Source organism: Corvus moneduloides, chromosome 1 (genome assembly GCF_009650955.1).
Source record: "Corvus moneduloides isolate bCorMon1 chromosome 1, bCorMon1.pri, whole genome shotgun sequence".
In the NCBI taxonomy this organism is placed as follows: Eukaryota; Metazoa; Chordata; class Aves; order Passeriformes; family Corvidae; genus Corvus; species Corvus moneduloides.
The window spans coordinates 75,294,803-75,307,483 of NC_045476.1; the positions used below are offsets into that span (position 1 = coordinate 75,294,803).

A 12,681-nucleotide genomic window follows, 5' to 3' on the forward strand; every position below is an offset into this window, starting at 1 on the left:
TAAGTAAGAGATTCTTAAATAGTTTTTTATTAGGAGTGCATGGAAGCCAAAATACTTATTTGCATACTGGCAAAAGACTGCTTCTGGCTGGTGCCACAGCGCTGTGCAGTGCAGTGACACCGAGTGTCACACTGGTGCTGTGCTGAATGCAAGACACCCACGGCTGCTCCTCACGAGGCACAGCAGGGGAGGTGTGTCTTGGTACACAGGACATCACCCTTCTGACACCATTAGGGCCAAAGGTGGGATTAAGCCCCGTGCCTGCTTTCTGTTCTGTGCATGCAGGTGCAGACTAAGTTGCAAGAGCATGGAGCAGAAAAGCTATAAAGAGTGGCCTCTCATGAAAGGTTTTCATGAGAGAAAGAAAAAAATTAAGAAAAAGACAACATAGCAAGGCAAAAAGTCTTGAAATCACACTGGATAAATTATCACAACTGAATTGTGAAGCTGCCAGCCCCTACCCTGCAAGCTACTTACAGAAGCCAGGCCCATTATCCGTGGGAATGTAAGGGATGAACATCCATCTGGACTTTGTCCAAAAGTAGTGTATGGTGTCTGAAACCAAGCCTTCTCGTTGGCCCAAACCACGTCACACAGAGGCAATATAGATGCTCCAAGTCCAATGGCTGGGCCATTTACTGCTACAATGATAGGCTTCTTAAACTGAATAAAAGTATTCACAAAATTCCTGAAGAGAAACAGAAACATGTGCTCACTACATATATCGAGAGTGTAAAATACACCAGCCCTTGAAAACTCCATAATAATTCATCTCCACAATAACATCACTTTCAAACCCAACCTGATAACCTTCCACAATGAGGTGGTCATTTGGCGGATGAGGGGAGAGGGGTGGATATCATCTACACAGTTCAGAGTGAGGCTTTCAGCACTGTCTCTCATAAGAGTTTCCTAGTCAAGCTGTTGAGGTATGAGCTGGATGAGCAGACAGTAAGGTGGGCTGAAAAATGTCTGAATGGCTGGCCCGGAGGGTGGTGACTCACAGCACAGGCCAGTAATTTAAGTGTTGCACCCCTCAGGGTCAGTGATGGCTCCAGCACCGTTCAACAGCTTCCCTGATGATTTGATTGATGGCACAGAGCATATCCTCAGCAAGTCTGGTCAGGATACAAAACCAGGCTGATGATACATCAGAGGACTGTGCTGCCATCCAGAGGGACCTTGGCAGGCTGGAGAAATGAGCTGACAGGAACCTCCCAAAGCTCAATAAAGGGAAGTGCAAAGCACTGTGCCTGGGGAGGAACAACCCCAGGCACCAATGTATGCTGGAAGCCAAGCCAGAAAGCAGCTTGGCAGAAATTGAGCTGGGGTTCCCAGTGGACACCAAGCTGAACTTGAGGCAGCAGTGTGCCTTTGTGGCAAAGCAGGCCAGTGGTATCCTGTGCTGCTCTAGGAGGAATGTTGTCTGGAGGTTGTAAGAGTCAATCCTGCCCCTCTGCTCACCCCTAGTGTCCTTATGGGCTCCTCAGTGAAGGAGACACTCCAGATGGTCTAGCAAAGGGCCATCAAGGTGACCCAGGGACTGAGTGAGCTGGGCCTGTTCAGCCCAGCTCTCCTCAGGGAGATGTCATCAATGTGTGTAAGTACCTGAAAGGCGATGCAAAGAGAACAGAGCCAGGCTCTTTTCAGTGGTAACTATTGAAGCAGTGGGCACAAACTGAAACATGGGAGGTTCCCTCTGAACAGTAGGAAACCCTTTCTTACTGTGAGGGTGACCAAACAAGCAGCCAGCAAGGTCATGGACTCTGAGTCTTGGGAGATATTAAAAAAAAACAGGAAATGGTCCTGGCCAACCTGCTCTAGGTGACCTTGCTTGAGCAGGATGAACAAGATGACCTGCAAAGTCCCTTCCAACCTCAGCCATCTTCTGATTCTGTAAAAGCCTAGCATTGCTCCCAGCTCAACACATCACCATAGTTGAGCAGGTGCAGATTTAACACCCCCCTACAAGCATCAGCTGATAAGGCACTTTTGGTACATTCACGTGCCTCACAGCTCTCCCAGATATGTCTGCAGCCTTTCTTCACCTCTGGGCACCACAACTGTGGCACAGCCCTGCCTGGTCCTCACATATAGCATTGGTGTAAGGTATTTACCTGTGTTTTTAAGTGACAGCAATAAGGTATAAATGAAGACAGGCAAAGCATTAATGATTTTCCACGAGGAGCTTTTCTTAACAAATAAATCTGCTTTTTAAAATGATGTACAAACATATATAGTAGAGATCTGTTACCACATATCACACACCTGTAAACTTCTCCTCCTCATCTCCCTTCTTTTGGTTGGTAATAATACTCTGGGTCCTACGCTATTAAGTGACATATGCATATTCTCATCCTCATTGTCAACAAAATTGACAATTCATTCCAGTACCCACAAAAAATGGATGCTTCTCTGTTCTCAAACAGTAATGCCTCCAAGAGCTTCTTAGGAAAAAACAGTCATGTGTGTATGAATACATACACAGGTGATTTTAAAAGTTTGCTCCCTGTGTTACATATTTTCATATTTCTGCAAAACAGGACAATTTTACTATATTGCATTCAGCACTAAAGGTTATCACACTGCTTCTTACCTCATTCTAATGAACCGAAATAGCTAAATGCAAAAAAAACCCAAAAAAACAAAACCCAAACCTGGAACCATCTCATGCAAGTCATCATACAAACATCCCATCCAGAGACTTAAGTTAATTTTAATTGTGTCTGAATATCCCAGAGACAACTATCTACCACATGAAAAATACCTTATTTGAAAGGGAGGGGGTGTGTTCATAGGTCTTTTAAGTTACCTTTGCCCATTTTATTAACAACGAATATTAGGTGAAAAATCAAGTTTCTGGAAGGGCCCAAATTAAAATAGTGCTAGAAGCTCAGTGCTAGGAGCTTCTGGCCACATCTGAAGTCACTGCATGAGCAATTTTTACATGAAATGACTGAAGAATTTCCTTTGATCAAAACAACTATAATCATCTTTATGAATCAACTGTTCCTCCAATGAAACAGGATTTACATGTCCACGGCCTTTTTTTAGAAACATGACCATTGATAACAACAACAGAAGACAGGGCTCGAAAGAATATAGATACTCTGGAAGCATGCAAGAGACAAGGACCTCAAAACCAGTGCTCAAATGGTAGGTACTTTTTGTACTGTTAAAACATGTCTCCAAGATCGATACTTTTTTCCCATACATTTCCTTCTACTTAGTAGTAGTTCAGCTTATTTTGTTCAAATGTTAGGTTTGGTACGTAGTGTTGGGATGATGATCACCAGTATTAGTCTACTCCTCTAAAATATCCATCATTCCACTGCTCTGAATGTACTACATCAATTTACTCATTCAATACACATCTTGAATTTTGGTATATTGAATTTGTTTTCCTGAAACCCTATGGCTATTGGAGTATTTTAATATTGGTTTTAACTGGAGGAGTATTACAATACTCCCAGTATTCACAGTTAGATTTTAAAATTAAAAATGCATGAAATGACAACCCAAATAGAAAGGCACAGGGAGCATAAAGAAGTGCTGCACGCTATAATGTAACAGGTAAATGTCTAAGATCTTTTTGAATAAGAGGTTTTTGAAATAAAGATAGAACAAGCCAGGCCACACGATGAAGAACACCCACCAGGTGACTGAAGATAATCATACATACCTAATAGCTTCTGCCATCTTAGTGCTTTCCTTTTTTCTATCATCTGTTAAACGTCGTATAAAATAAATAAAATCAAGACCACAGCAGAAAATGCTACCAACTGCACTGAACAGCACAAGTTTACTGTCATCTGCAGCTGCTGTGTTCAGTGCACTTTGGACTTCCTTCATTACCTGAAAAATAAAAATTTCATAAGAATAATTTTAATCCATCATTACAAAGTAGCATGTTGTTCTTTTCCCTTCCTCCCCCCATGAGACCCTTCAACATCTTTAATTTTTCCTTAGGATCCACTCAACCATCATATTAGAAAAGTTAACTTTCTTCATTATCCAAAAAAAAGGAAGTTAACGTATTAGAAGCTTTGCATTTCAAAAATGTAATTAGACAAAGATAATTAAATCATTAAGGAAAGATCTATTAGATGTAATCTGTAACTAGAGCATTCATTCAGCATTTCTGTAATTTGGACAGCAGATGGCATATGCAACCAGTACAGGAAAAAAAAGAACCTTAATTGAGGCTAAATCTTTTTTCAAGTTGCACTTTGTAAATCACTGCACATCTTAAAAAAGCCAATACACATCAACATGGTCAGATAAGAGTTCTTAAATGCAAATGAATTACACACAAAGTCAACTGTACATATAACATCTCGCAAGTAAGAACCTGTATCATGTTTTATGTACATTTGTGCCTGAATAACAGGCAGAAATGAGGCAAGTACTTCAAGTCCCCTTCCCCTCCCAAAATCAGAATTGTTCTGACCTCTGGATTCAATGAATTATTTTCAGATGATTTCGTTGATAGCAAAATGTGTGTGAATCCATCTTGTTTCCTGACAACAATGTCTCTGTACCGGTACGCGCTCTCCGTTTGTCTCACGCTGAAACGTAGCCTTTTATCAAATGGTTGATCCCTCCTGTCATCAATGAACCTTCGTTTGCTGGCTGTCACTCCTGCTACAGATGTCTGGATATTGGTTGTACCATTGGCTGCTAATGCTTCCATAAAGGTGGGTGTACCTGGAAATAGTTTAAACAAGAATAATTACATTTGATTAGCATCTCAAAATCCCTACTAAACACATGAAAACATGCAACTCATATAGAACACACAGTAAACATGAAACTCAGTCCCCTGGAAGTTACTGAAATAGACACTGTGCACAGTGCAGAATTGAAGTGACAAAGGGATTTGAGAAATTAATTTTATGATTTTGAGAATATACATTTAGAACAAGCCAAACAGACCAACTGTCATATACAACAGGGGGAGAAAAGTATATTTAAGGTTCCTAATACCAACACACTTCAGTAGGTTAACAGTCTGCTTTCTCCCTTTCCAACATTTTAAAGTCATTTAACAGCATCAACATTGCTAAGACAAAGCAAAAGCCTTTTGTTTCAAACATCAGAAGTTATTGTAAAGAAGAAAAAGACACTTAGAAGAAACCAAATAAAGAACTCGATTGACAAGACCATAAAAAGTATAATAGTCTTTAAAGAAAAATGGAAATGAAGAAATACAGACTATCCTTCTTTGAGAGGATCACAAGACCCATGCAGTGGGGGATATTTTAATGGATTCATAGACAATGAGATCTTCTCATGTTAAACATTTTTTGCTATTGGAATTGGCAAATAGACAATTAAGTTTTGCTGGTCTTGTTCCCAGTCCCTTACACAGAGAGAGTTTGAAGGCATACAAGTAAACAGGCCATTCCTCATGTCACAGAAGGGACAGGTTTTTCTGTAGTCCTCATTAGAAACGTAATACCAAATAATTACCATTCATTAGAGAAAACAGGAGAACATACTGGTTCTATAATGCATGTTTAGGCCTCCATGCGAAATCTTCACAGAATTTGTCAGACTAAAGTAATGGAGTGTGCATAGGACAGGAGGGTTAAAAATATTGGGAAGGTGTGTTAGAGTCCAAGACAGTAAAGTTTTGAAAGACTTTTCTTGAAAATTGAGCTCTGAGACTAAAATCTTCTGGGAAAGCCACTGCCCATATCTCACGAATGGGTACTTCAGAACATCATGCATACGATGTCTTAAGAAGTAGAGTTATACCATGTATAAGTAAGCTATTAATTAAATATTATTGTAATTTGTCATACCTTTCTGAAAAAGTTATATTTTAAAATTAAATTATTTCAAATTTTAACTACAACATATTTCAAATACTTGTGGGCCCAATGAAGACTTTAAAGAGGCTCACTTAAGTAACACGAATATCCAATATCTCGATATTTCCACTGTATTCAAGTGCTGCTTACTTTGACACATATGAAGTATGAGAGACACAATAAGAAAAGATACTAAATTTAATTAAAATTTAGAACATTATACATTTTCCTACTTATATTGCAGAGACTGTCTCTGGATATAAATGAAGTTTTTATATCAAATATTTTAAAATAAATATTTTATTATTAATACTTTATGATTAATGAGGCAAGTTGTCTATTTAAGGATCTATACAATAAAAAGATTTTATTCTACTTTTTAAGGTCTTCCTTGTTGTATTAGTGATTTAATCCTCTCACCATCTCACTTTTTGTGAAGAAATTAAAGACAACTCAGAATTTTTTAGTTGTTTAAAGTGAAGAGTAAGAAACTGTATTCAGTTTGTGATCAGTTTTAGAGACAAAGATGAACAAAATGAAATGGAAAATGACTATATTGTCACAAAAATGTCACATTTATTCCCAAATTTTCTATGGCTTATAGAATTCTTTTTTCATTTCAGTAGAATAAATAAAAAAATCGGTGTATACTAAATATTAATTTGATGAGGAATGCTTTCAATTTTTTCCCCCTGTAAACCATATTATGGCAATTACATTCCTTTAAAAGAATTCTCTTCAAAGGGAATTTGCAGGAACAGCAATGTTGCCCCATATTTCATTAGGAACACAAGATGAAAAGGTATCACTGGCTTGGTTTTCCATAGGAAATGTAAATTTAAACAACTGAAATCGCCTCTGATTTTTAAGCCCTGATCAAAGTTTTTTACGTCTTTTGTCCTAGCCATAGTAAAAAATGTGGAGAACTGGGAGAGCAGCACAGACTAGACTAAGCCAAAACAAGGAGTCAGTAAACTTGTGCAAGACCTTTGAGCCTGTATTTTCCCACGACTCATACTTCCAAAGACATACGCAAATACCAGAAAATTACTTTTGAGATGCAAGAGGCAATGATTATATACTTTGAGAGACAAAACTTCTGGCAACAGAGATCAAGATGTAAACACCACAGGCCAATTTTTGTGCTTACTGAACTAGCAAGAGACCTTCTGATTTATTATATAAACCCTGTCTACACTTATCAATAGTTGGGAGTTTCAAACCACAAGCAAGGGACAGCTGCAATTCAGAGGAAGAAGTCTCCTCTTTCCAATCATGTAAACACACTTCTAGGATACTTAGACTGGAATAAAAAATCTGTCAGCTTTAGAAACCGTAACTCTGCACAGGGAGACTCAGCCAGCCAGCACAGATCAGAAAACGGCACTGAAAGAGTTAAAACATGTTTGTTAATGTTTGTCATTACCAGTGGAAGTTTGGGACCCTGTATACCTGACAGCACAGGGCCTATTTCTCTTGGCATTTGGTCCTTGGAAGCGAAGAGACAATTCAGAGACATAAAGCAATACTTCATTTGTAAGTACACAGGCAAAGGTGGTTTTGCTGCTCAGTCTTGAACACGCGTCGCAGCAAATAGGGACAAAAATAAAAAAGTGCAATTGAGAGTTAACTGTATTGGCATAGATTTCCTCACATGAAAACTTTGCATTAAGGTTATTTATCTTCAGGATAATTACAACTATATTTTAATATTTTAAAATAGCGTTTTGTAACAAACCAGAAGCAGTTCTGCATTTTGAGACATTAATGGAGATGGTATATCACAGATAAAACATCACAGCTCTCTCCTTTCAAACTGAGCTTCCAAAAATAAGTAAGGACTTGGAAGAAAGGCAGTTTACCCTGAATATTGTCAACTAATGAAGAACTGTTTGTTTAAGGCATAAAAAACCAGCTTATAGTTATATAAAAACCTTTCCACCTGCAAACTGTTAACAATGTGATCTCAGAGCTGAAGACAGTACTACTACTGGACAAAGCCAAAGCTTCACTATACAGATGCAAAAGGAAGTTAAGAGGACTACTTTGTCTTGCAGCTGCTGACCAAAACCTGGTAACAGTCAGCAATTTCATGCAACTGCCCTCGGAGGGAAAAAAACTAAAGCTACGAGCAACAGATAAGAAAGGAACTGGTCTTATCCAAAGGAAGACAGACACAAAACACTGGTTGGTTTTGGAAAAGGGGCATCACAAAGATGTTTTTGTTAAAAACAAAACAAGTTACATTCAACTTCACAACAATCCAAAATTAAAATCCTGAGCACCTCTCAAAGATATTCATGCCTCACTATTACTGAGAAGTTCAGTTTAGCTTACATAGCAAACCTTGAATACAAATACTCCCCTCCCTGCAACAATACTGGGACACATCCAAAGAGATGTTCTAAAACCAGCCAAGCTTTTTTTGCATGCTTCTTTGGGTACACGTGTTGGTGCTCTTAATTCAAAGGTTTGACTGAGAGAGTATGCTGTTTCTGAAAGGCTTAGCATAGATGCCTAAGGAACAAGCACAAGAACATGGGAGGTGTGAACAATACTGTCTGAGTATTTTCTTTAACTGCAGCCACTAGATACTTAGCAATTACAAAAATTTGCATGCCCAGAATCATAGGCTGCTCCAAACCCCATGTAATTAAATTCTTCTTCCCCATGGGATTGTCCAATTTACTTTTGAAACCACTATGGGTTTGTCTTCCAAAGTATCTCTTGGCGGCAAGTTCTGGAACATACACGTTGGCTTTCTTCATCCCTTTCATCACAGCCCTTTCTCCAGATTGACTAGCACCAACCTTATTTCCCTTTCCTTCTTCCAGAAGCCAGTCCAAGGCTGCCATTCTTCTCCATGCTTCTTCCTCTTCTACTAACTCTTGGAACAGGGCCCAAAATGGGACACAATATTCAATATGGGGTTTGTTTTTTTTTTTAAACTACCACTGAACAGATGCTTGCAGAAAACCACCCAAAACAAACCCAATGCCCTTTTCCTGAGCAGCAACATATAGCCAGGAATCAGTTACTGTTTTATGTTTTTCTATAGGCACAGTTTGGTATGTAAGCCTGTTTCATCCCCATCCTCAATGCCTGGCATCCATCTGCACTCAAAGTCAGCTCTCATTTTAATCATGAAATCACTTAGTATTTTCAAAGAAGCCTGCAGAGTTCACAAGGAGCTTCAGGAACTCTCATGTCTTTCCTGTACCATCCTGTACCACTTATGTCCTTTCCTACACTGAGTGATGAAGGGGTTAATGAGAAGCATCCCACTTAAATAAGCAAATGAACAAACACCAGCAGCAGCAATGTCTTAAAGTGTTAACTGCGAAAATAAAACTGCAACTGTAACTGACTACAACTCAAGTACCAGACAAGGAACAATATGATCTGGAAAACTGATTGAAAAAACAACTTGAATTTTCAATGAAAAAAAAAAAAAAATTTAAAACTGGTGCTAGAAGTAAGTTACATTTTTTCCCTAAGTCCTTTCTACACTTTCACTTTTTCATTGCATCCTGTATATATAATCCACAAGAATTCAACATTAGTTGTCCAGTGCAGGTTGCCTCACATTTAATTTTTGCCTACAAACAGAGGTGTTTTGTTACACGTTCATATGTATTAGCAATCTCTAACTGTAAACACTGTTAAGCTTTTCCAGTCTTAACTCTGCACTACATCAAACATTTCACATGAGACAGGAATTCCAGACAGCGATACCACAATGCAAACATAATACAGAAGAGTTTCCAGTATTTTTTCCACTTCTTCTTCAGCAATTACACAAAAAATATCTTGGAATTGTAGTGTATTGGCACAGACTAGAGAAACTAAAACTGAGGGTTCTAAACCTCCTATGTATGCGCCTGTGTTTTTGTCTGAGTATGCATATTAATAGCATATTTTCAAATCAAACAAAAGTTCCACTTAGTTTGAAACGTCACTATAAATATTTGCAAGAAAAAGAAGTCTCAATTTATTGTACATTTCACCTAAAATGCTGATTTGCTCTGTGTTTCTGAAAGAGGGTTCAGACTGTGCTGGTCACTTACATAAGAAACATGTAACTTCAGTTAATTCCTTCCAGAATATGGTGTTACATTAATACAGAGCACAAACCAACAGTGCAACCAGCAATAAGTTGTGCATATCCCAGCATTAGAATGGGCATCCCCAAAGATGCCTTGAAGGAGATGGGGGGAGCAAAGGACAATATTTCTTCAAATTATAGGCTGATGATCACTGCCATGCCCTGCTGCAGATACCCTCCTCAAAACTCTTACTGTGGGGAGGGAGGGAGTGTTTGAGTGCTGTAACATCATCCTTTCTAAATAAAGTTAACCACCTTTGATTCTGTTTCAATGAAATAGTTATGCAGGGAACCATTAGATGTTCTTCAGCCACGTTCTGTTTTTGCAAATATGTCACATTTCAATACAACAAGGACTGTAGGTTTTAAGAACAGATTAACTGGGAAATTATGATGTTAGAACTTGGTGGAACATCAGCAATAGAAAACTACAACTCAGCAGCAAACAGTTGTGCAGTGGCTGGCAGGTTTGATTGTCAACGTCTACCTTCAACTCCTAAAAAGTCCTTTTCTCATGCTGTTTAATTCCTACTCTTTTCCATGTATTTTGTATAGGTGTTAATTGTAAATGTCACTTGGAAACATTGCTCCTATTAAACCTACATTTCTTACAGGACACTGCTGTTGGGGACAAAATCAACATGAGAAGAGAAACACACACATGTACCCCAGTAATATTTCTCTACTCGATTTTTCAAGTTTTTCCACCTTAAACTAGCTTTTAATCTTGACTGCCATGTCACATTTAGAGTTATATGGTCTACAGCAGCCTTTTCTTCCCCTTGTGTAGATAGTTTTCTCTGTTTCTTTGATTACTTAGAGCATCAAATATATATCTATGTTATTTTAATACATGAGTAGGGCAGCATTATTGGTCATATTGGACTTTAGTAGGTTATAGGCTATTTAATTATTTTTGCTTTTGAATGTCTTTCCTTCTCAGAGCATAAGCATCCATGTGAAGATAAACTCATAATGCCAACCAAAAATGCAACTAATCAGAACATTATATTCTATAACTGGAAGTGGGCAACAATACAAGAGAAAATGGTATTTCTTCACCCTTGAGTTAAACAGGTCTACCTTCTCCTGATGGTTTTATATCATGTGAGTGGAATTAAAAAAAAAATTACATATGTTAAAAAATGGAAATAACAAAACACTAGACCTAAGATTTCTTAAGACCATGCTCATAAAACCAGCAAGGATAACATTAATAATACATAAATTGTCAACGTATCTTTTAAGGAGTATGATTAAGTTTTATTGTCTCTGAAGAGGAACTAATGTATTAAGTAAACTTTCCACAGTCTCACAGTGGAAAGAAAATGTCCTCCTCCTAACAAATCCAAAAGGTTTTCCAAATACATCTCCTTTCCTTATTATTTCATCAAAAATAGAGAAACAAACACTCCTCAGGTAAGCAAACTCTCTTTCTTCTATATAATGCATCAAGATAAATTAGAACTGTTCTCCTTTCCCCTTCCACTGCAGCTTTAGCCTCATTTTGGAGTGACTTGTCTTCCACTGAATCTATAGTTAAGATGCTACTAATAAATTGAAAACAGTGCACATGACTGTTCTCACCATTTTAGATGGCTGTAAAAAAAAAAAAAAAACTAAATTAAAAATTTAGGAATTAATTTTAAAATTTAAAGCCTCCTGTATTATTCCAGTCAAGAAATCCCAGCCAGATTTCAGGGTAGCATGCACCAAAGTATTTGATGTGGGAAGCAAGGAGTTAGTTTCATTTCTTTTTTTCACTAATAAGTACAAATAAGAAAAGCCCTTCCCAGGTTCCAGACTTCTTTTTGAGGTCCTTTAATACTGGGAACATTTCATAAGGGAAAACTCTTCTATCTTGATATTTTTGGAGCTGCAGGTTATGATACCCCAGCATTCATTCAAAATGCTCGAAAATTTGAGAGTTAAGCAAGGACATCTCTCGGGGCTCATCTACAGAGGAAAGCTAGTGCAAAATAGGCTAAGGTTTAAACTTGAAGTATACCCAGCCATTTCACACTAACTTCTGAAGTGAACACATTCTATATTAAGAGCACTTCACTGCAATTTAATCCAATCCCCAGAGTGATGTGAAAAATGGCTCTCTTTTTTGTGGGATATCAGTGTCCTAATGTAAGGCTCGTCTAGAACAGATACTGCCAAAAGACATCCCAGTAGTTTCACAAACATATACATGCCATGGTACACATTATATAATGCTTGTAAGGACATTAAAACATTCTAAAATACCTTAGTTAGATTATGAATGAAATTTAAACAGATGGGTATAACACTACACTACTATATTGGCAGAACATTTTCATTTACCTTCTTTTTGAAAACAAATGTGAATACTAATTGACAAGTTCATTCTCATCACATAGACAAGGCTTTCAATACCAGAGTTTGCAAGAGCTCCATTCACAACTGCCCTCCAAAACACTTGGCATTTCAACGCAGAAAAGTAGTAGTCAGAGAAGGCTCAGGACTTTCAGAGGTTCAAGACACTGATGTGCATGTGTTAAACTTTTCAGGGAACCCTGAGATCAGAGTGCTGGGATGAGTATCCCTGCCGGAAAAAAAGCACCTCTGTTTTTATGTATCTACCTCAAGAAGGTACAGGTGTCTTTCCAGCCACTATCTGACGGCTGCTCTTCACAGAAGCTGTCTCACCTCTGTGGGGTATTCAACAAACAAGAGGTTCATTAAGAGGTGGCAAATGAACCTGAAGCCATCTTCCACTACACGAGGGCACAG

General features: G+C 38.1%; 1 protein-coding gene across 4 annotated transcripts in view; it reads right to left on the minus strand.

The window, feature by feature from the left end:
• The window catches only part of CDYL (chromodomain Y like), a 106,304-nt gene that overhangs the window by 6,709 nt on the left and 86,914 nt on the right, over positions 1-12,681 (minus strand). For all 4 annotated transcript variants that reach the window (XR_004241555.1, XM_032116348.1, XM_032116338.1 and 1 more), the window contains 3 exons: positions 4,451-4,707; positions 3,683-3,855; positions 478-688 (listed from right to left, as the gene is read on the minus strand). Coding sequence is in view for 3 of the 4 variants with exons in the window: in XM_032116348.1 (XP_031972239.1) it covers positions 478-688; positions 3,683-3,855; positions 4,451-4,707 (641 nt within the window). In the remaining variant the exon portion in view is untranslated. The remainder of the gene's footprint in view (positions 1-477; positions 689-3,682; positions 3,856-4,450; positions 4,708-12,681) is intronic.